We start from the raw sequence: 23656 nt of genomic DNA, 5'->3' as shown, positions 1-23656 counted from the left end.
AGGGGAACCAAGACGCACCACATTTCTTCCTGGTCTAGCCAAAGAGTTCCGGTTACCGTTCACAGTAGCTGCATTAAACAGTTCCGGTAATGGACCATTTAGAACGCGACAGAGACATAAGTTTCATCAGTGACAGTACAGAACATTTAACGCAAAGTTAGTAACACAAAGTCTTCTAAACTGGTTTTATATACAGTATAACTGGTATCAATGTGTCTGGATTGTGTCGGAAACTTTCGACGTTTCTGGGTGTATTCAGGTTAAACCGTGGGGGCTAAACAAGGGATTTGGCAAGTTATAAAACAAAAGGGCGTGTTCCTCTCTCGGATTTACGCGCTGTGGCTGCAAGGATTGGTCCCGTAACTACTGCCCAACTTCCTATTGGTTGATCCCGCCAGTGGCGTCCGCGAACGGTTTTGCTTTATTGATGGCTTAGACAGCCAATGGGAAGCTAAAGTGTCAGCCCGGACGTTTTTTTGGGAGACAGGTTCGGCCAATAGGAAGTGTCCTTGGGCGTACAGTAAGAATCTATGGGAATCTGTTGAGTTGGTAAACAGCACTTTTCGCCTCATGGAACGAATCTCCCCTTCGCTCCGTGAAGGACGAGGGACTGTGCAGAGCTAGACGGTCGTTGGCAAGCCCTGGTGGTAAGTGTGTGTCTATAATTAATAAAAGTGCTTGCCATATAGCAGATTTCGTAACTACCTGGTGAGGCTTATGCCTACTTACCTAATGTTATCGCTCTCTACATGTTTGTTTTAAATGACATGCCACATGTGACGTTATCTGGCCAGCCTGCATACTTCTGATTGTCTTTGCCTGAGTGAACTAACGTGAAGCAGGCTAGCCAGTTAACTAAAACTGTCAGGGTAGAGAGATTATCGATTTCTGCATAAAAGCTTGTGTGAGAAGTTAAGTATGGCGATCAGGAAGCTAGTTTTCTAACCAGCAAGGTGAATGCATGCCAGTTATGAGAATGTTTTAGACGACTGGCGATTTGATTGTCTAGCAATATGGCTAGCTCGCTAGCTAGTGATTAAGCCCTGCTACTGTAACGATAGGTGTCCGCTGCGTCCATGCGAAACGTGACAGAAGGCATGGTTCATCTGGATTTGCCAGGATGAGTCAACCAATTGCCTAACTGAGGTCGCCAACTTGCTCGCTGGCGCACAGCACGTCGCAGTCCACATCGCTAGGCGATAGGTATGCGCCGAGCCCAGCTTGCTAACGAGCTAGCCCTAACTGTACACAGCAAGCTAGCCGTTAGCCGCGCAGCGAGTTAGCTTCCTGCAATTACGCTGCCTAATATGTTATACCAGAGATGAGATCCACGTGAATAGACGTGAGCGTGTAAAATTAAATTTGATCTCTGACTGTACCGTAACTACCGTAGCACCCCCCTTTTAGCACGTGAATAGAAAGTTAGTCATAAAGCCATCTAGCTGGCTAATACTGTAAATGTGATCGTCAAGATATTTTCATTCACATTACTATCAGATTCGGGACAGTGTGTCCTTGTTGCAGGGGAAGTTTTTTCTGCCTTCGCCAGGGGGATGACGTGGTACATGTAAACTTAATTTAGATTTTTTTTTTGGTCAGTGAAGCTGGCCGCTCTTTCAATGGAGTGTGTACGTGCTGTTCACCGCTTTTCAAAAAGCAAAGCCTAGGACCTGCGGCGTTGCCAGCATGATCCCCTTGTCGCGGTCACGTTCTTTATTGTTCTGTCTGTACTTTATTGGGACAGAAAATAGTGACAATATACAAAGACTGACAATAACCCCACACGTAGTGCATTGACCTGCTGGTGTCAGTTGTTCAGGACAGGGAAAACCGACAGTGGTGACACTAGTTGGTAGATGTCCCAACGTCTGGGCACATCACTAAAGTGCTCCCCCCACCCCAGTTGGTTACTTTTTTTAAGAATAACCTTGAGTCATGAACTTATGTGATCACTGTGCTGAATTCATTCACAAATGCACTGCACCTTTTGGTTGACTCAGGTCCCTCATTAAGTGTAAATGAAGAAGGTTTTCGTCATATCCCAGTGAGTCATGACCCGGTGCAACGGCAGGAACGTGGCGAATTGTTCCTGGCATATGGTGGTGACTACTCTCCATATATGTCAAGGTGGCTCACCTTTCAGCCCAATGAAGGGGCTGCCCACCACAAAACAAATATCTGAAATCATTCACGCTGCCTGGCCTTCCTGTAGCCTGGCAGGGACGAGTTGAAATAGAGGTGAATGATTGGCATAAGGTTTATAACCCTAACTAATGATGCAGAGTAAAAAGAGCAAGGCTACAGTAGTTACTTCCCAGTCTCTCTGTGACTTTGATTGCTCCATAATAGCCACTGCACTCTAGTTCTATTGTCCTCTTCGTAAACTATTAGATAGCAAAGAGGCCGATCCATTCTAAGATTAGCGTGGTGAAAACAAGGAGAGTCAGAGGGGAGAGTTGTTCGAGTTCAACTCTGCGCTGCTCTTCATGTCTGCTGTCTAAATGCAAACTGCGGTTTGATTGGATTTCCTTGCTTATGCTGCTGCTTAGGTATCATATGTACTCATGCAGGGCGCCTTACTGACTGCAAAACATTACATCTAGCAGCCTTCATTGGCAGCCTACAGCTGTTTATTTACCAATTTATTGTTACTTGCAGATTTTTTACAAGAAAAACTCTTCCTCTCACTCTCACATATCCTCTCTCACATTCTGTCTCTCACACACACTCTCTCTCTCTCTTTTACTCACTCACTCATTTACAAACTCCCCCACACACTGACAGATCCTCACCTCGGTGTCCCTGATTCCTCTGTGGCTTTATTGCATTCCTAATAATTATTGATTTGCAGTGGATTAAAAATGCACCCAAAGCATTTTTTGGGGGGGGTGTCTTGTTACTGGGGAGATGGATTCAGATGACTGTAAGGAAGACATTAAATGTTTGTTGTAGTTGAGACATGTGCCATTATGCTTATGCATTATACTAGTATTTCAATAACTGTTTCATAATGCCGGAGTTATGTAATTGTGGTACCTTGGTGCAACAAAGTACCAAGATGTCAAGCACTACTTTACACTGAATGGTCTGTTCTTATCACTGAACTGTCCATCGCCAGAACTCCAGTCTAGCGCCAAGTAAACACTTTAATTTAAGGTAGTGTTGCTTTTCTACTTAATTGTTGGTTCCTGTGTTTTATTTTTATATATATTTATGTATGTTTTCAGCTTAATGGCTATTTATAGTACTGTCATTCAGGCTGTTCCGTACCTATTCATGTTGCTCGTGTGACCTGTACTGTACATGTAATCCTATGCTATGTAAGCCTCGTCTGAATAAGAACATCAGCCTATTCTTCTTTTTCTTATTATTATTATTATTATTTCCAAATGTTAATAATAATCACCATCATGATCATAATAAATGGAGTTTTTCTGTTTTCAGCATGCTTAAATTTGGGGAAAGTAAAAATATAATTTCACAGTTTAATCGGTCTTTACAGAGTAACCAATCTGGTAGCACTCACGGCCTCACATACAGAACGTACATGCAGAAGCGTTGTAGTGGTTCTAAGCTTTAGGCTGTGTGCTCAGAATTCCGAACTATGACATAGTAAGGGAAGCCCGCTGTTTATGTGTGAGCTTGTGTAAGGCAGAGGTGTTGGATTTCACCCTCAGTTATGCAAAGGATATCAAGAAAAGATTACTCTGCAACGCTGGCCCACAGTGTTTTGTTTATATGGGAAGGTGGCTTGGCTCAAGGACAGTTTACTAGCTAAAGGGCGGTGTGGACCTGGGCAACACTTACACTCACACACACACAAGGGAGTATAAAGAAAGCCAGTGTAGTTCAGCACCATCACCTTGAATAATGTTACTGCCAGTGTATGGTAGTGATGGAAAATTTAAGCTTTGTGGTCACAAACTGGCCAAAGCTACCATGGCATTTGTGTGAACCAATGAAAAGGCATTCCTCACCAAAGCAAAGCACTATAATTGGATCCAATCAGTTAGTGATTGATATCTCAAGATTTTGCCACCCATTTTTGGTTTTATGAAGTGTCATTCTCCCACCAGTTTTATATGGTACCATTTGGACTGTTGCTGTATGGATCTCATAATTGTACCAGTATGTATAAACTAATACAATCCAACCAAGTTTTAAGTCTGACACCTTGATTCATTGTTCCCGTAGTTATTGCAGATGGAAGCTTTGGTTTATTTATAGGCCTAACATTTGCCTGCTGAAGCTACTCTGTAACATTGTAAAAATGATTCACTGAACAGTGAATTCATTACAGCTAATGCAGTACAGTTACCCTAATAGGATGCTTTCTCCCTGCTGTAATGGAAGGAATATGCAGCAACAACAGATTGTAAAGTAAGGATCTGATGTTATCAGTGACCTCATTCGCAGGGCTGTTTAAAATAATCACCTCGATAAGATTGTTACAAAGGCCAGTGGAAGGACAAGTGTGGCTTGTTGTTTTCGGGACATTTAAAGGTGAGTGGATGCAGGGGGAAGTCCACTGGAAAAGATCCCACCTGTGTTGTGACCCGTGTGAATAAATCTATTGTCACGGTATTTCTCTGGGCTTCCCGACGCATGCATGATTGGGTTTGTACAGCTCTGTATAGGGTAAAAAACACTACAGTAATTATGAGTAAGAATTATGAGTATAATGAGTTTGATTCATATTCAGTGTGAGTGTTAGTGTGTTGGTCCTTTCGGGGAATGTTAGACTCTGAGTGTGCCCTTATTCTATGCACCAGTCATAAGGTAGCAGTTTCCACTGCTCTTCCCATGATGCTCTCTGTTTTCCTGGAGCTGGAGGAGCCTATAGGGGCCTCACCTTTGATCTTTCATCATCAGTACCAGACACGCACTCAAAGCTGGAGCATCTTGTAGGGCTGTGACGTTTTGTATGCTGAAGCCCACAGAAAAACAGAAGTGATTCCTTAAAAGAGCTCTTAAGGGGCACAATTCAGAACAAACAAAAACCATATTCTCAAACTCAGCCCTGGGTACCCTGGGTAATGTAGGAATTAGGAATGAGAGAGAAACTATTTCAGAGAGACTGTACAAGGACACAGTTTTCTCCTCCTGTCAGTGATTAAATAAGCTAATAATGAATGAAGATTTTGCTCATTCTGACTTTTTTATTATTTTGAATAAAACATTCTGTATTTTGTTAACGATTACAAAAGTGTTCAGAACAAATGTCACAGTAATTAATAAGTTGTTGAGGACATGGACTACTACATAATGACAACAGCAGCCACAGTGAAGCTTGGCTGGGAAGTGACAACGTTACCAACAATAATAATTAAAAATAATGAATAAAAACAATACTGAAGGCTCTATAATTAGCCTGGCCTGGGCGCAGGAACAGGTGTGCCCTTTGCATGTGTCTTGGCCGGTATGTGGCTCGGTGGCAGCTGTTCCTCTCTCCGCTGGGCCGTTGCTGTTGTTTATCGGTGGTGGTGAGTAGGGCACTGGCAGAGAGCCCGACCTCGGGCTGGTCTCCCTCCACTCTTATCTTCTCTTTGCGCTTATCTGTGTATTTTGCAGTGAGAGAAGCGTGTAATGGCCAGCATTACATTACATTGTTGTCATCTAGCAGACGCTCTTATTTGGAGCAATTTACACAGGTTACATATTTACACATTGTCCATTTATAAAGCTGGATATTTACTGAGGCAATTCTGGATTAAGGACCTTGCCCAAGGGTACAGCAGCAGTGCCTCAGTGGGGAATTGAACCTACAACCTTTCAGATACAACCCCTGCTCCTTATCACTACACGACTGTCACATGTTGCTCACATTATATATCATATATAAGTCCTATTGTTAACACTAACAGTGATATTATTCCAGGTAAGCTGATTGCATTTTTTTAATCAGATCACCTGTGCTGCTGGCCGGTATCTCATCTTCTTTTAGGCTGTGTATTGAAAAGGTGAAAAGGAAAGATTGCCGTTGTGGTTATGAATGTTGATTCAATGCTAAGCACTCTGAAGCAGTGATTACTATGGCCTACTTTCAGTTCTAGAGAATCTGAACTTGTCGTCAGCTCTGATTTGATGGAGCCCTGCTTTCTTTATAGTGTACGTGGCAGTCACATGTAACGGAGATGTAACTGTAACAGATGTAACGGAGTACCACTGTTACCACTGTGTCCTCGTTCACGGCTCGGCCCAGCACCGCTAGCCGAACGCGGCCTGGCCCGTGTGTGACAGCAGGGGACTGACACTCTCCTCCTCTGCACGCAGGGGGTGACGGAGAGCCATCATGGCGGGGGACATGGTGTTGCTGATGAGGGGGCTGACCCGGCTGGGTTGGGCGGTCATGGAGACGCAGGCGAACGCCCTGCTCGGGGGCGGAGCCCAGGGAACGGCCCAGAGCGTGCGGACGGGCCTATCGGAGGGACTGGGCGTGGCCGTGCAAAGGATGCAGGTGTGTACCGGCTCTGTGGCGTCATCACCATCTTCATTATTGTTATTATTAATGATATATCACTACAGTTATCATCAGTTACTGTCATTTTCAGCATACATTGAGTAGTTGGTTGATTGGTTAATTGGTAGATCTGTTTGGTCTGACTGGCCAAAGCCAGGATCCAGGGAGACTTTCCCACCTGGCATTTTTATATTTCCATTTGTAAGGAAAGATATTTATATAGATATCTATTGAAGCCGTTTAGGGTAAGTGCTATGCTGAAGTCTGGCAGTGAAACCTGCAGGCCTGTAACCGCAGCCCCTCACGGCTGCAGAGAGGGTTGGTCATGCCGCCCAGTCCTATCCCGCCCCCCAGCCCTGTCCTGCCCCCGGCCCTCTCACCTGCTACCTCCTGCCACTTTAGCACTGCCTCTGTTTCAGGGCTTTGGGGGCCAGCAGCAGGGATCGTCAGATTTCGGGACGGACTTGGACTCCCAGTTCGATCTCTCCAGCGCCGAGGGGATCATGGCCGGCTCCGGAGGGGGCGATTTCGAGGCCCGAGGTGACGAGGTGACGAGGGGGGGTGCCCCCGCGTGGGACCGGGCAGACAGGGGGACACCCCGAACCTTCGGCCGCGTCCAGTGGAGAGCGCCCAGCAGCAGGCTCCTTGGGGGCCTCGTGGATCAGAGCAGGCAGTTCTCTAGACAGACCCGCAGATTCCACCGGGACCACTCGTCGGTTAGCGGTCTCACGGCGGAGGACCTGAACAAAGCCAGGGAGACCAAGAAGGGCGACTCCAAACCCCACAAGCAAATGGTACATCTCCCCTACCTACTGGGGTATTCACCTTTAACGTGGGCACTGGAAACCTTTTTTTTTATGTTTTACTTTTGAAAGACGCTCAGTAGAGTTTAGACATACTGTATGATACTGAATATAAGATATTCTAAAAGGTTTTTTTTTTTGATACCCCGCTAATATCCTTTTGTGGGCCATGATTCGGACATGTTTGGCGGGTTGTAGGTCATGGAAGTAATCCTACAAACAGGATCATGTATTTTTTCCTGGCAGATCATAAGGTATTTTATCTAAAGAATTCAGCAGGTCCTTCCGGTAGGCCAGCTGTTTCAGCCAACCTCAGTTCAGCTGTGAAGCCACTCCCATAAAGTGTCCTAAGACACAGGGAAAAATGTTCCTTGTTTTCTAACACTATTATGTACATTAAGTGTCAGTAGGGTCTTGCAGGGGTTTTACAAGTACCTTGGAACAAGTGTAACAATCAAACCTACAGCACCAAGTGTATGCCAAGCAATTATCCTTTACAAGGGTACCTGTAACATCCAACCAAGAACTTTCTGTGAATATAATTTCTTAGAGACTGGAACCCCAGGGGCCCCTGAGTCTGAGCTTGCCTCTTATGTGGTTGTCGCTGCTTTGATTAAAACGTAGTTTGAAATATCGAATGTTAAGGAGGAAGGCTGTATTTGGAAAGAGCTCTGCAGGCTGTTAGCTGTTCCTGCCTGCCCCCTCTCTGTGCCAGGTGTCTTAACCTGTGGTGCAACGCCCCACCTTAGCTCAATGTGGGAGCAGTGTCGTTTCAGTCACTCTGACAAGAAGCATAGATATTGGTACAGTAACTTGTGATCAGAATGTGAGGCTTCACCCTCCAAGTAGACAGGATCAGGTAGATTTTTAGATTCAGACTGCAGCCAGTCAGAGCCTTATTCAGCCTCTATCACTCTGTCCGCCATGTTTACCCTCCTCTTTCCTTTCAGCTCAGCGAGAGAGCGAGGGAGCGCAAAGTCCCCGTCACGAGGATAGGGAGACTCGCGAACTTCGGAGGTAACGCTCACAAACCCACAGGCTTCTGTGCTGCATGTGCGGCCTGCCCACAGTGTCCCGGGTGGAGCCGCCGCTATTGTGAAACATGCACCCTTTGTAATTTCTGTGTGGTTGTCATAGCCTGACCTGCCACATTATTATAAATGGGGATTTGTAAGTGCACACGATCACTTTGTTAAACCTCTCATGGGTGAAGATTCTTGTTGCTTCTTGTCAGTTTACTCTGTGCTGAAATGCTGCGTGGGCGTGTCGTTTAGCAAGAAATTAGTTGAAATTCAACTCATTTTATAAAGCTGAAATCATTCATAAGCCTCTGAAATGCTATTATACATAAAAGGTCAGCACCATCTTTTGTCATATGTGGCGCCACCCCGGGGCTGCTGGGAAATGCTGGAGGGATGGCAGATTAAAGGGTGAATTAAGAAGCAGCTACAAAAGGCATGTTCACTCCCTAGTCCTACAGCTTTGGGTGATGGCTCTGTTAGTCAGCCGATAGTAAAGCTAATGGACTCTGTTGTTCTTACATAAAATAAAGGGGGAGTCCCTGGGGGCAGGGGAGCTAACAGAGAGAGATAGAAGAACAAAATGTTCTACAGCAAAACCAATATGATTAGTGGACACTCATTTAAGCCTAAAGAAAAAAAATGATGCTTTTAGTGTGAGAGAGAAGCTGCCCCTCTTGAATGGATAAGTGGTTAAAACCTGTTGTAAAATGTTGAGTTTGATAATGCTGTTCTTGAGAAAACTTTCATGTTAGAAAAAAAGTTGAAAACCTGAAAGCACTGCTCAGTTAGAGAGCTGAACGTCAGTGAGGACCTAGAGGAAGCGTTTTACTTGGCGCATGGTGAGGTGGGGGGAGGTTAACTCTGAAAGTCATGCTGCGTTCTCCTGCAGGCCTGGCTGTGGGCCTTGGGTTCGGGGCGCTGGCAGAGGTGGCCAAAAAGACCCTGCGGCTGGAGGAGAAGAACGGTGAGTCAGCGGTAACCGTGATGGCGAGGATGATGGTGATGATGATGATGAAGATAATGAAGATAAAACAGTCTTGTCCTCAACTTGAAAAATGTTAACATGACTCCTACATTTAGGGTGATAGTGTATAGTTTAATTATTTGCATTAGTGTTTTTTGCCTGCTTTGTTCACGGGTTGCCAGGTATACCCAGTTTACAGAGTTTTTAAAGATAAACCTGGTGTGTAGTAATACTTGGAAAAAAATGGGTGTCTGTACCGCTAGGAGTAAGTGCACTATACTATAAAAAGAACAATTATAACTTGTTCCATGACTGAGGAACTGCTGACACAGTTCTGTAGTAGTCTGTATGACCAGATGATGTGAGTCAATTCACCTGGAGGGACCTGTTTTTGGCACAGTTTGTGTGCCATTCAAAGTGCCTCCATTCCCCGATATGTGGAAAGCACCTTGATATAGAACAGCATCCTAGTGGCATCCTTTTTAGCACGATCCACGGCTTCTGTGTTAGACAGTTCCACGCATGTTTGTCCTTTTACATTACTTAAACGTAATGGGGGATCCCTATGTTCTTACTGAATTTGGGGAATTGTCTTATAACAAGCCAATTTACCCAGTAGTCATGTCCCATGGAGTGGTGCTCACTTCGAACCATTAGCAGCTAGGAACAGGAAGCGTTTGCTTTAGTGGGTTTGGTAAAGGTCAGTATATGCTTCCCATGCACTCACTGTCTCAGAGCCTTAGCGACCGAATGGGGGGGGCTGTGAGTTTGTCCCGGCCCACAGCTTCATAAACACCCCTCAAAATAGACTGTAAACACAGCGCTGACCAATCCCAGCCTCCCGCTGGAACCGCACGGCGATAAACACACATTCATCTGCCTTCACACCCTGAGTCTCCCTCACAGTTCAACACAGGCAGTGGCCAACAGCGCGCGTGTGATCGGACAGGCTGACTGGAATGAAGCGGTCAGTAAATTTCTGTAGACCCCCCCCCCTATAAAAGGTACTGTTATTTCATAAGGCAGGAAACATCTGTGCCTTTAAAAGCAGGTTTGTTTGCATGGACTGTATTAGTTCTGTTATTCCTCCGGGTTTGATTGAATCTGATTAGAGCAGTGTTTCTCAACCCTACTCCTGGAGGCCCACTGTCCTGCATACCTTCTGTCTATCCTTGCTCATAACACACCTGATTAGTGTGATTAACATGCTCTTGATTAAGTCAGGTGTGCTCAGCAGATCAAAAGTGCCGCTGATGAGGTCAGTCAGGTAGGTAGAGCAGGGAGAGATGGAGAACTTGCGGAGCAGGGGGCCCCCAGGAGTAGGATTGAGAGTCAGTGGATTATAGGACATATTGTGGGTTGTTCTGTGGCAATGTGAAACTCAGGGAAATGACTGTGTATGAATTACATTTTCACCTTGAGAGCACCAACGGCATGGTGTCTGCTGGGTACATCCAACTGTGCTTTCCCAGGTGTACAGTTTGAAAAAGTCGGCTACTAAAATTCTTGATAACTACAGCTGCGGTTGGCTGATCATGGTATTTGATATTTGTAAGGGTAATTCCTGTGATTCATTTATCACTGGAGGAAGCAGCCCAAGAAGGAAGTGTCCCTCCCTCACTTCCTGATTCACTCACTGACTCACTCACTGAAACACTGACTCACTGAATCACTGCCTGAGCGACTCCCACAGCAGCAGCTCCTGCTGAAAGGGGAAGGGACCCCCCAGCTACTGCACTGTGCTGTGCTTCCTCCTTGTTTTTTGGAGAGGGTCCTTCACCGCCCCTCGCAGCTTTCCTCCAGCGTCAGAGGAGCCTGACACCACACATCTTCTCTCCTCTCAGGGGAGAAGAAGGCCATCCTGGACTCCAGCCCCTTCCTCTCGGAGGCCAACGCGGAGAGGATTGTCAGGACTCTGTGCAAGGTGCGCGGAGCCGCCCTCAAGCTGGGACAGATGCTCAGTATCCAAGGTGAGAGGCACCCTCCCCCCCACACACACACACACACACCTGCAGCGCTCACTGCGTCCTGGTTCTGTCTGACCCAGGTGTATTCCTCCTGGTCCTCAAAAGCCAGGGAAATTCCTCTCACTGTGTTCCGTAGGCCCTCTATAATAAAGCATGCGTACCATTTCAGGTCTGTGCATTTATCTGGATTAGAAAACTGGTAGAGCACATGTACATACACAACTGCAAGAACAACACTTAATCAATAAGGGACTGAGAAGTATTTAGAATGTAGTTAAAGGATAACTCAACATTATAATAATAGAAAAAATGGTTGTTCAACATTATATACATTACTTTTTAAATGTATGTGTTTTTCCCTGCCTTTACTAACAACACGAAGATATTACTAGGTTTACAAAGCAATCAACAGGCTAATTTGAAACTCCACAAACAGCTCCACAGCAAGGTTTCTTACAAATCGCAGAATGCAATTCATCTTCTGTCTGTATCACTTCATCACAACCTAGCTGTGCACGCAGGAAGCTGGTGGCAGCCGGGAGCAGCATTAAAGATCACGGCAGTTAATGTAAGGCAGCCGTCAACAGCTGCCCTGTTGCTAAATAAAATACAGGGTCACCAAAAATAATGGGAGAGGGTGTCGCAATGCAGGAGGTCTGGAGAGGCCTTACAGCGCCTATTATTTACACCTGATAAGGTGGCAGATTAGGTTTCAAACCTTGTTATCGGATTACATACACAAGCTCTACCAGATTGCTGAAACTTCCTGCTCTGCAAAGAAAACCTTCATTTTTTTTCCCCCATTGGCTGCTGAATTTATATCGTTTTGGCTTCACAGTGTGATCCTCTTTTAAAAGGGGCAGGGGTAGCTGTATTGGAAGCAGTGTGTCATAATGGTGAGGAGCAGGGCTCATAACCAAGGGGTTGCTGGCTCGATTCCCTGCTGGGGCACTGCTGCTGTACCCTTGTGCAAGGTGCTTAACCCACAATTTCCTCAGTAAATATCCAGCTGTATAAATGGATTAAACTGTAACCTCTGTAAGTCATCTGGATAAGAGGGTCTGCTAAATGACAGTAATGTAATGTAGTGTAATGTCATGTAATGTAATGTAATGTCATGTAATGTAATGTGAGCAGCACAGTGTTCCTGCAGAGTCCAGGTGTCCGGCTCTTGTCCCTGCTTTTTACACCCCATACAGAGTTGCCCAGACGCCTTTTGTCATGTATTTTCTGTCCCAGCCAAGTGCCATTTCTGTGCGTCTGTGTCATCAGCGTGGTCCATACCCCAAATACTGCCGGCGAATGGCGTTTTTATAGCTCCCCGCCCCCTTCCCCGGGCCTTACCGGCTGACCTTGACTGCAGTCGTTTGCGGTAGCGGTCTCTCTCCCTCTCGGTTATTCCTGTTTGGAATGTGACAGCACATTAAAAGCAGAGGGCTAGTTATACTGCTGTGTCATTCTGCTACCCCCCCCCCCCCCCAACACATGCACTCACACACACACGCATGCATGCGTGTACCCACACCTGCTCACACACACAGACACACATTGTTACGCATTCATACACACATACACAGATACATGTACTCACAGAAACACACACGCATGCACACCCACACACACACACACACACACATGCATGCGCACACACACATACACAGACATAAACTCACAGAAACACACGCATGCATGCACAGACACACACACACGCATGCGCATGCACGCGTGCACCGCCTCCTACCTTTCTCCAGTGAAACAGCCCAACATCCCATCCCCTGTCAGGGGACCAGCAACAACCTGCTTATTTAAAAGAGACTGTTGTCCAAGGAGCTGTTCCAATCATGAATTCCCGCTGGTCACCATGGAGATAGAGCGTTTGGAGTACCCTCACCAGAGGGAGAAAACGTCACATAATTAAGAGTCACCTTGTTTTGCTGCGCTGTCTCCGTTTGAGTCACATTTGGCTGGGAAACAACGGGACGAAAATGGCTCTGTCATTGTCATTTAAATTGTGACAGGCAGCAGCCGTTCCCTGAAGACCAGCAACAGCTAAGGAAATGTCAGGACCCAAAATAATCTCCCGGCCCCCGAGCGCCAGAAGCTTTGAAGTGGGAAAACAACTGTCAGGACGCCACACTGCCGGATTTTATATCGACAGCAGGTCTTAAGTTTGCTTATGTAAACGATCACTGCTGCTGAGAGCACCGTATCTCTCCTCTGTTCTCAAAGCAGAGTTAAGCTTTTTACCTGTCCTGTGTGCTTAACTTTAGAGTGTCCTGGTGACCTTTGTTCAACGGCCCATATCGCTGGAGCTTGTGGAAGGTTTAAATTCAGGGAAAGTGCGTGGTTGGACAAGCTGGGACTGTAACGGTTAGCTATCTGGGAGCTATTTGCTATCCAATGCAATCCTCACATGCTGCAGTCAGGTTCAATACACACTGTGCATGATCCTAAAAGTACCGTAGGTTTTTGATTATTACTTGCTTAGGCAGCATGGCAGTGCTTCTAAAACACAGCTCTTCACCCTCTTCTCTCCCGCTTGTCTTTCAGACGACGCCTTCATAAACCCCCAGCTGGCCAAGATCTTCGACCGGGTTCGACAGAGTGCTGACTTCATGCCCACCAAGCAGATGCTGGTAAAGTCACTATACCCCCTGAAGCAGCAACCCAAACACAAAATTGCACATCACTGTCAAAGCCTGACCAGGAAGCTGTGCGTTGGTACTCTAACCCTAACCCTAATACTATACACCCTGAAGCAGCAAGCCAGTCACACATAAAACAGCACATCACCATCAATAATACATCATCAAAGCCTGACCAATGAGCTCGTGTCTTAATGTAACCTGTATGATGGTACCCTCCCTTTGCGATCTGAAGCTGTCTAAATGAGTAACAAGTGAAAACTGTAACCTGTGTAAATCACTCTGGATAAGAGCATCTGCTAAAATGACAGTGTAACGGTCTGAGATCTGTTATTTGAAACACGTCAGGAGACACCTCGGTGGTGTCAGAGTGAATCTGAAAAGCGAGTCCCTCAAAAAAAACAGTGAAGAGAGAAACTGAGATGCCTTTGAGAGCAGGGGACGGAGTGCGGGACGAGGTTTTGGGACGCAGTGTGACGTGCTGGTGTGTGTCCCGTCCGTCCGTCCACCCCCCCCCCCCAACAGAAAGCCATCAGCAGCGATCTGGGCCCCAACTGGAGGGACAAGCTGGAGTTTTTCGAGGAGAGGCCATTCGCCGCCGCCTCCATCGGCCAGGTGCACCTGGCCCGCATGAAGGATGGCAGGGAAGTGGCCATGAAGATCCAGGTGAGTGAGATGCGTCGAGGCAAACTGGTCTGGGATCAGTTTGATTGCTGCTCTCATAAAGGCTAAGGCAGGGATCAGGGGTTGGTAAGATGATCTAGGGCCAGTGTTTACAGTTTGTTTATCTTGGCTGTTGGGAAGTCCTGTGCATGTATTGCAAGCCAGTGTTTACGCAGAGATAAAAACCTGAGCACCAGCATCAGAGTGCTGAAACTCTGAACAGAGTGTTTGCTTTGGATTGTCAAACTGCACAGGGCGTCTTTCAGAGCCAGAGAGGTATACCGACTTCGCAAAATATTACTGATGTTTGTTATTAGACTGATGATAGATTCTCTCAATATAAGTTTTATGTTACTCATGTTGCTCATTTCTTTAAGGAATCAAAGTCAGTGGCTTACAGGGTATTTATGTATTATCAATTTGTGCCGCTGGATATTTTTTTTAATCGATTCAAGATAGGCACCTTGTTGAAGGGTGCAGCTGCTATGCCACACCCTTGATTCAAACCCACAGCCCCCTGGTTAAAGGCCCAATGCTTTAATCACTTCTCTGTCCTACTGGCCAGGAGAAGAAAGAGCTGTTGCCTTTAGAATTGTTGCATCGCTGTGTTTTGAAATACCTTTCTGTTAGAAATCTGGCCCCCATTATAAACATTGCAGACCGTCATTCCAGCGATCCATCAGCCGAGGGGAAAAAAGGCCAGCAGATTTTTCCAAGTATGGTATCTCTGTAGAGGTGGAGGGTTCATTTTCATCTCCAGAAAAGAGCAAGAAAAACCCCAGCATTGTTTGGTCTATTTAATAGACCTATTTTGGCAGAAAGCAGGCGTCTTTTAACTTTGCTGCAAACAAAGGCTACTCAACCCCCAGTTCTCAAAGCACAGAGCGTTTTTGGGCCTTTGCTCCAGCTAAACGCCTAACCCTCCCGTGTCTGCGGATCGCTGTCTGGACTGAACCGGTCCAGCTTCTCTGCCAGGTTCTGAGACCATCAGTGGTTTAAACGGAGCTAGAAGTGGCGCTGGGGGGCTCAGTGAGGTCCAGGATGGGGGGGTTGAGGTTGCGGTAAACCGTTAGCAGAGGGATGAGGACAGTTCGGGTGTGTGGAGAGTTGACACTCTTGTCCTGTCTCTGTGCCCTCGGTGTGTCACCCAGTACCCCGGCGTGGCCCAGAGCATCAACAGCGACGTGAATAACCTGATGACCGTCCTGAGCATGAGCAACGCGCTGCCCGAAGGTAGGCCCCACGCCCCCCCCCATCGCCCCCCCCCCCCCCCAAGCCCCTCCCTTGCCCGCCTGCCCGCCGCCCGGCCAATCGGCACGGGCCGCTGCCAGAATGCTGGAGCATCTGTCGCTGACTGTACAGCATGCAGTAAGACACACTCACCCGGCGTGGCTCGCATTGCCGGCATTTCACACATTATCCAGCAGGGCGCTCCACTGAAGCAAGGCCGTGCAAGGGCCCTGCTCAGGAATGAAACCCACCGCCCTCTGGGCCCGAGGACACACCACGCGTATGCGTGCACCTCTTCATTCCAGCTCTCAGTGAATTCAGTTTTATTTGAACTAGGCTGTTCAATAATTCAGTAACCCATATTTACATATTTTCATTTAATCTCTGTGCAAATAAATGTGCTGTCGAGGTTGTGTCAAAATAAATATGTATTATTATTATTACATCACACTTGTTAGTAGTACTAGTGTTTTCCCTTGTTAACAACTTCAGTGTGATTATCTCAATCAAGCTTAGTGTTTCTTCAGTGATTTTTTTCTAGGCCCAACTGAATGAGTAATTACTCCATTTAATTAATCTTGTATACCTGGCTGGGTCTCGGATTTCTGCCAGGGGCTCAGATGAGGAGAAATAGCTTAGAAACAAACTTTTGTATCATCCTGATAACACATTGCCCTGCGGGAACAAACAGGTTTCCAGCAATCTGCCTCAGAGCGATAGCAACAGATGCTGGTGAGGTGCTGGCAAAGCCGGATCAGTATGAAATGAGCGGCTCAATCAAAGCTAATTAAACAAGAGCTTAGCTGGAAGGAGGGCCAGCATGCGGTGTGCCTCCAGGGCCAGGCCTCCAGGGTGAGGCTTCCAGGGCTGGGTCACCAGGGCCAGGCCTCCAGGGTGAGGCTTCCAGGGCTGGGTCACCAGGGCCAGGCCTCCAGGGTGAGGCTTCCAGGGCTGGGTCACCAGGGCCAGGCCTCCAGGGTGAGGCTTCCAGGGTGAGGCTTCCAGGGTGAGGCCTCCAGGGCTGGGTCACCCGGGCCAGGCCTCCAGGGTGAGGCTTCCAGGGCTGGGTCACCAGGGCCAGGCCTCCAGGGTGAGGCCTCCAGGGCTGGGCCTCCAGGGTGAGGCCTCCAGGGTGAGGCCTCCAGGGCTGGGTCACCAGGGCCAGGCCTCCAGGGTGAGGCTTCCAGGGCTGGGTCACCAGGGCCAGGCCTCCAGGGTGAGGCCTCCAGGGCTGGGTCACCCGGGCCAGGCCTCCAGGGCCAGGCCTCCAGGGTGAGGCCTCCAGGGCTGGGTCACCAGGGCCAGGCCTCCAGGGCCAGGCCTCCAGGGTGAGGCCTCCAGGGCTGGGTCACCAGGGCCAGGCCTCCAGGGTGAGGCCTCCAGGGCCAGGCCTCCAGGGTGAGGCCTCCAGGGCTGGGTCACCAGGGCCAGGCCTCCAGGGCTGGGTCACCAGGGCCAGGCCTCCAGGGTGAGGCCTCCAGGGCCAGGCCTCCAGGGTGAGGCCTCCAGGGCTGGGTCACCAGGGCCAGGCCTCCAGGGTGAGGCCTCCAGGGCTGGGTCACCCGGGCCAGGCCTCCAGGGTGAGGCCTCCAGGGCTGGGTCACCAGGGCCAGGCCTCCAGGGTGAGGCCTCCAGGGCTGGGTCACCCGGGCCAGGCCTCCAGGGTGAGGCCTCCAGGGTGAGGCTTCCAGGGCTGGGTCACCAGGGCCAGGCCTCCAGGGTGAGGCTTCCAGGGCTGGGTCACCAGGGCCAGGCCTCCAGGGTGAGGCCTCCAGGGCTGGGTCACCCGGGCCAGGCCTCCAGGGTGAGGCCTCCAGGGCTGGGTCACCAGGGCCAGGCCTCCAGGGTGAGGCCTCCAGGGCTGGGTCACCCGGGCCAGGCCTCCAGGGTGAGGCCTCCAGGGCTGGGTCACCAGGGCCAGGCCTCCAGGGTGAGGCCTCCAGGGCTGGGTCACCCGGGCCAGGCCTCCAGGTTGAGGCCTCCAGGGTGAGGCTTCCAGGGCTGGGTCACCAGGGCCAGGCCTCCAGGGTGAGGCTTCCAGGGCTGGGTCACCAGGGCCAGGCCTCCAGGGTGAGGCTTCCAGGGCTGGGTCACCAGGGCCAGGCCTCCAGGGTGAGGCCTCCAGGGCTGGGTCACCAGGGCCAGGCCTCCAGGGTGAGGCTTCCAGGGCTGGGTCACCAGGGCCAGGCCTCCAGGGTGAGGCTTCCAGGGCTGGGTCACCAGGGCCAGGCCTCCAGGGTGAGGCTTCCAGGGCTGGGTCACCAGGGCCAGGCCTCCAGGGTGAGGCTTCCAGGGCTGGGTCACCAGGGCCAGGCCTCCAGGGTGAGGCTTCCAGGGCTGGGTCACCAGGGCCAGGCCTCCAGGGTGAGGCTTCCAGGGCTGGGTCACCAGGGCCAGGCCTCCAGGGTGAGGCCTCCAGGGCTGGGTCACCAGGGCCAGGCCTCCAGGGTGAGGCTTCCAGGGTGAGGCTTCCAGGGCTGGGTCACCCGGGCCAGGCCTCCAGGGAGAGGCCTCCAGGAAGGCCCCTCTGGCCTCCATTCCCTGGCACTGGGGCCGTACGTACAGCCTCACTGCCGTGACGGTACCGAGCCGCTGTCGCTTCCTCTCTGACCCGCGGTGGGCACCGGTCTGCACTGCACCGCGGTGCCTGACCCCGCCTCTCTCTCTCTCCCCCTTCCTCTTCCTGTTTTTGGCTGGAGCAGGTCTGTTCCCGGAGCATCTGATCGAGGTGATGAGCCGGGAGCTGGCGCTGGAGTGCGATTACGTCAGGGAGGCCAAGTGCGCCAAGAAGTTCAAGTGAGTGGAGAGCGGCGACCGCCCAGGGCTGGCTTTCAGAGGAGCGTCTCCCAGCACCCGTCACTGACACAATAAAACCCAGTTGGCCCTACTGAGGTCATGGGATTAGGCCTGGCAAAATCTACTCACTGTGCATGTGCCTCATACATCTAAACAAACAGATCTGGAGCGTTTTTAAGATAAGATAGTACTTCGTTAATCCAAAAAGGAAGTTGCTTTTCTGATCCTTGCCTGTAAAATTAAAGTTCAAGCTCCAGTTGCATTTAAGTGGTTACTGTGGGGTGAGCTACACTGTCTAATGGACCGGCATGTCCAGCAGTGTCCTGTCTTTCTGTGTGCGTAGTGTAGTTCCTGTGACTCCAGGCTTTGTAAGTGTGTCTCCTTGCTGTTGGTCTGGTGTGGTGATCTGAATGCCCCCAGGCTGAGGAGAGATATGCAGAGAGCTTGGGGCGTGGGCCGAAAACGCCCTCAGTGCATTCGACAGGGAGGTGTGTGTGACCTTGCCTGCCTTGCGGGTGTTTATGCCCAGCAGACCAAGGGGGGGCTTGAGCCTGAGGGGGGCAGGTGGAATGGGGGGGGGGGACGTTTCGGAAGGACACTTTTCGAACCACTGTCTAGAAGGTCCCAGTCGAGTGCTGGAAAAAAACACTGGTGCTGGGTTTTAGTTACATACAGCTGCCATGGAAATGACAGCGGCCCTAAAACAAGGCCTCTGTGCATCTCTGCCTGACCATGCGGAAAGAGGCGTATCCCGTTTCGGACGGAGCGTGTGACCGTCCGGCCGCGCGAGCCGCTGTGGAGGTGCGCTTTTCCCCTGCGTCGCTCTGAGCGGCGTCTCCATGGCGCTGGGTTTCCACGGGTGTCAGCACATGCAGGCGGCCGTATCGGTGTCGGGTGTGCAGGCCTTTACATACAGCATGGAGAGCTGGGTTTAATCTGAGCCCTCGATCAAAGGGAGCGCACTGCTTTCTTAAAAAAGATCACAGACAAACCTTAGAAACGTGACATTCGTGGCAAAGGGAGCTATGAAATGAATTTCAATTAAGATTTTTAAATGAAGTACGAATGATGTTTCTTGAAGGAAGTTAAAGCGTTTGGAAAGCTTTAAGAGGGTTGTTCATTAGAGACTGTGCGTTAAAGCCCTCTAACCTGACTGGAGCCTGAAGCCGTTTTGGGCCTATAATTGAGTTACAGCATTCGGGTTCAGGTTGAGTCAGGCTTAGTACTTCTGGATGTCAGGTTCTGAATGTACCGCTGACTACAATCTGGGCTAAAAGCTCATATTTATTAAATGACATACACTCAAAGGGAATTCATGTTTTTACGGCTGCTGAACATATCAAGCTTGAGTGATATGTTCATATGTTATGTGTCTGAGTCTCACGCTGTGCTGTGGGCTGTGCTCGCTGTCTGAGTCTCACGCTGTGCTGTTTGTGTTGTCTCTGAGTCTCACGCTGTGCTGTGGGCTGTGCTCGCTGTCTGAGTCTCACGCTGTGCTGTGGGCTGTGCTCGCTGTCTGAGTCTCACGCTGTGCTGTTTGTGTTGTCTCTGAGTCTCACGCTGTGCTGTGGGCTGTGCTCGCTGTCTGAGTCTCACGCTGTGCTGTGGGCTGTGCTCGCTGTCTGAGTCTCACGCTGTGCTGTGGGCTGTGCTCGCTGTCTGAGTCTCACGCTGTGCTGTTTGTGTTGTCTCTGAGTCTCACGCTGTGCTGTGGGCTGTGCTCGCTGTCTGAGTCTCACGCTGTGCTTCACGGACAGGGCGCTGATGGAGGGCCACCCCTTCTTCTACGTGCCTGACGTGATCGATGAGCTGAGCAGCCCACATGTCCTCACAACCGAGCTGGTGCCCGGCTTCCCCCTGGACAAGGCCGACGACCTGTCCCAGGACCTGAAGAACGAGGCGAGTCCCCCGGCCGAACCACACCTGCTCATTCAGGAACCCCATACCAAAATCAAAGATACCGTTATTTACTGAGAAATATAAGGTTCAGCCCAAGAATATATATTAATCAAAATCAGAAATATATTGCAGTATACTAAATGGCAATAATTTACACATGATAAATATATTTATTGACCTAAAAAAAATAGACTCTAAGACACATTCTCATTTGAATTTTTTTGTATAGGATGATTTCAGAAATGGTCCTTACCTTCCAGCAAGCGTGTGTAAAGGGTTTTACATGCCTCTTTGCAAGACTGTAGCCCTGCTGGTTACACATGGTAGCCACATCAGCTGTGAATGAGTTCACAGATATGGTGTCCAACATGCACAGCTAGAGAGGAAGTTGCATTATGGCACTTTGAAGGGCTGCAGCACCATCTAGTGGTCAGACAGATGTAGTGTCATGTTGAGCTGTATTCATCAACTATGGTCGATTCACTTTGATTTGTATAAAAATTGTGCCCCTGCAAATATATCACCTCCACCAGACTAATTTGTCTCAGTTTGATATATTCTTCTGTGTCAGGTTGTTTTGAAGCTTCATCTTAAGATGCATAAATGAAAGAGCAAGCTCATGGGTAGTGTATTTAACAGCTCTTAATTAAGTGAGAGTCACTAGGTGTATAGGAGCACAGTTAAAGAGTGAGCCAGTCTGAATCCCACTTGTTTTTTCCATCTTTGCAGATCTGTGAGAACATTCTTATCCTCTGCCTGAGAGAGCTGTTTGAGTTCCAGTACATGCAGACGGATCCCAACTGGTCCAACTTCTTCTACGACCCACAGACACACAGGGTGAGTTCTGGCCCTGGAACAGACAGTGGCAAAGTGGCCTCTACATATTCCTCAGCTAAAGATACTACCGCTCTGTACAGGTCAGCCTCCATAGAAGCACGGGAAAACAAGGAAGCAACAGCTGTTTCCCAGCTAGGCTTTGAACCTGTAACCTGTAACAGAGATCACAAAGCACCATGCACAGAAACACAGGCACACTCACAGCCAGATCACAAAAGCACCATACACAATAATACACACACACACACACACACACACACACACACACACACACACACACACACACACACACACACACACACACACACACACATACAGTGTTAGGCCAGGCTATGTTTTCCCATGTATAATATAGTACTTCCACCCTTAGGTTGCACTGTTGGATTTTGGTGCTACCAGAGGGTTTGACAAGAGTTTTGTCGACATCTACATTGAGGTAAGACTCATCCCATTGGTTAGATACGAAGGTGGGTTATATCTGACACTGAGAGGGTGTGGGAAAGACCTGTAGTCTCAGCTTCTGTTCTGCCACACTGATATCAGTGTACACGTGACAAAAGATGAGGTTCAGTCCATTAATGAGCTGTATAGGACAGAATTCAGCGTGCAGTTCCGCACACCCAGCATAGGATCCATTTAGTCTTGCACAAGAAGAAGAGCAAACCAGCCCTCTTTGTGAGTGTTATCAGGTTTTTCTGCACAACCTTTGCAAAGTGTACCGTTTTCTCAGATCATCAAGGCAGCCGCTGACGGTAACAGAGAGGGGGTCCTGCAGCGGTCGATAGAGATGAAGTTTCTCACAGGCTACGAGTCCAAGGTAAGAAAACCTGAGGCCCATCCAATATGGCAGCCAGAGGAAGCATTTAATTCAGCATCAACACTATTGAAGCGCTTAAGAGCATAAGTGGCCAGCTCACTGCAGAGCTGTCTGGAGCAGAGTGGTGCAGAACCAACCTGCTGTTACGACTATTTATGACCCGTCCTTCCAGGATAGAGTGTTACTGACCCCCGCTTCCAGCATATAGTGTTTATGAGGCGTGTTTACAGCATATGGGATTTATTACCCATGATTACAACATATGGCATTTATGAGTCATTATGACCCCTGCTTCCAGGATAGAGTATCTCTCACTCATGCTTCCAGGATAGATTACTTCTCACTCTTAGTTCCAGGAGAGATTATATCTCAGTGTTTCCAGTATGTGGAATCTCTGCCTCTTGCTTACAGCATACAGTGTCTGTGATGCTTGTTTCCGGGATACAGTGTGTATGGTGTTCGTTTCCGGGATACAGTGTGTATGGTGTTCGTTTCCGGGATACAGTGTGTATGGTGTTCGTTTCCGGGATACAGTGTGTATGGTGTTCGTTTCCGGGATACAGTGTGTATGGTGCTTGCTTGCAGGCGATGGAGAATGCCCATGTGGACGCGGTGATGATCCTGGGGGAGGCCTTCGCGTCGCACGAGCCCTTCGACTTCGGGGCGCAGAGCACCACTGAGCGCATCCACAACCTGATCCCAGTCATGCTGAAGCAGCGCCTGACCCCGCCCCCCGAGGAGACCTATTCGCTGCACCGCAAGATGGGCGGATCCTTCCTCATCTGCTCCCGCCTCAAAGCCAAGCTGAGCTGCAAGAACATGTTCCAGGAGGCCTACAGCAAGTACTGGAGGGAGCGCAAGGCGGAGCTCGGTCAGTGAACGCGACTGTGACCGTGGCGACTGTGACCGCAGTGCGACCATGACTGCGGCGGTATCGCAGCGGTCGCAGTCAGAGGGGGAGAGACGCCTCTGACCGCTCTGCTGACTCTGCTGCGAGCTAAATGTGAATATGGCACATATATTGTTCTCGCCCTCACTCAAAATCCCATTTTTTTTTTTTTCTTTGCTTTTTGAGGTAGATGTGTAAAAGCACGTGGCTTTAACCCAGGGAAAGCGGTTGGTTAAACGCACCAAGCAAATACCATATACAACGTTGTGAATGCTTAGCATGGCCAACCAAACACTTTCCCTCGGTTTAATCTTCACATGCATATCCTCCTCTTTATATAGTATTTTTCATGAAAATGAATAATAAGTTTAAATTGGATATATAATGGGAAATGACAAGAGCGAGGTCACTGATCGTTCTTCACAGAAGGACCTTGTGTGCCTTATGTGTGTTGGGGGGGGGGGGGGGGGGGGGGGGGGTGTTATCTTTTCCACAAGAGAACCCCATAGTTTTTAAAGGGTGCTTTCTCTCTTGTAAAATTAATGATTTCAGGTGAGAGTGGAAGAGGGGCACAGTTTTTGAACATGGTTTCAGGAGCAAATTCCATGCCAGCAAAGCAGCCTTCAAACCATAGCGTTGGTTCATTATCTGTCGCTCCTCATCA

At 49.0% G+C, this 23656-nt stretch overlaps 1 protein-coding gene across 1 annotated transcript; it reads left to right on the top strand.

The window, feature by feature from the left end:
- Positions 1-540: 540 nt before the first annotated feature.
- coq8ab (coenzyme Q8A, genome duplicate b) lies at positions 541-23461 on the top strand. Its single transcript, XM_036542051.1, has 15 exons — positions 541-647; positions 6274-6457; positions 6880-7254; positions 8214-8280; positions 9175-9249; positions 11094-11219; positions 13767-13852; positions 14387-14527; positions 15676-15757; positions 18457-18550; positions 20308-20449; positions 21179-21286; positions 21657-21722; positions 22017-22103; positions 22689-23461. Exons 2-15 carry the CDS (start codon positions 6293-6295, stop codon positions 22980-22982), a joined length of 1908 nt encoding a protein of 635 aa, XP_036397944.1. The 5' UTR covers positions 541-647; positions 6274-6292; the 3' UTR covers positions 22983-23461.
- Positions 23462-23656: the final 195 nt, after the last annotated feature.

Source organism: Megalops cyprinoides, chromosome 12 (genome assembly GCF_013368585.1).
Source record: "Megalops cyprinoides isolate fMegCyp1 chromosome 12, fMegCyp1.pri, whole genome shotgun sequence".
In the NCBI taxonomy this organism is placed as follows: domain Eukaryota; kingdom Metazoa; phylum Chordata; class Actinopteri; order Elopiformes; family Megalopidae; genus Megalops; species Megalops cyprinoides.
The sequence above is the reverse complement of the archived record's forward strand: the minus strand, read 5'-3'. Positions and strand labels throughout refer to the sequence as shown.

Bases quoted from the DNA above. Each gene is read 5' to 3' on its own strand.
- coq8ab (XM_036542051.1), top strand. From the start codon at position 6,293: ATGGCGGGGGACATGGTGTTGCTGATGAGGGGGCTGACCCGGCTGGGT. The intron at 7,255-8,213 runs GTACATCTCCCC...CTTTCCTTTCAG, and splicing joins CCAAACCCCACAAGCAAATG to CTCAGCGAGAGAGCGAGGGA. The intron at 22,104-22,688 runs GTAAGAAAACCT...GCTTGCTTGCAG, and splicing joins TCACAGGCTACGAGTCCAAG to GCGATGGAGAATGCCCATGT.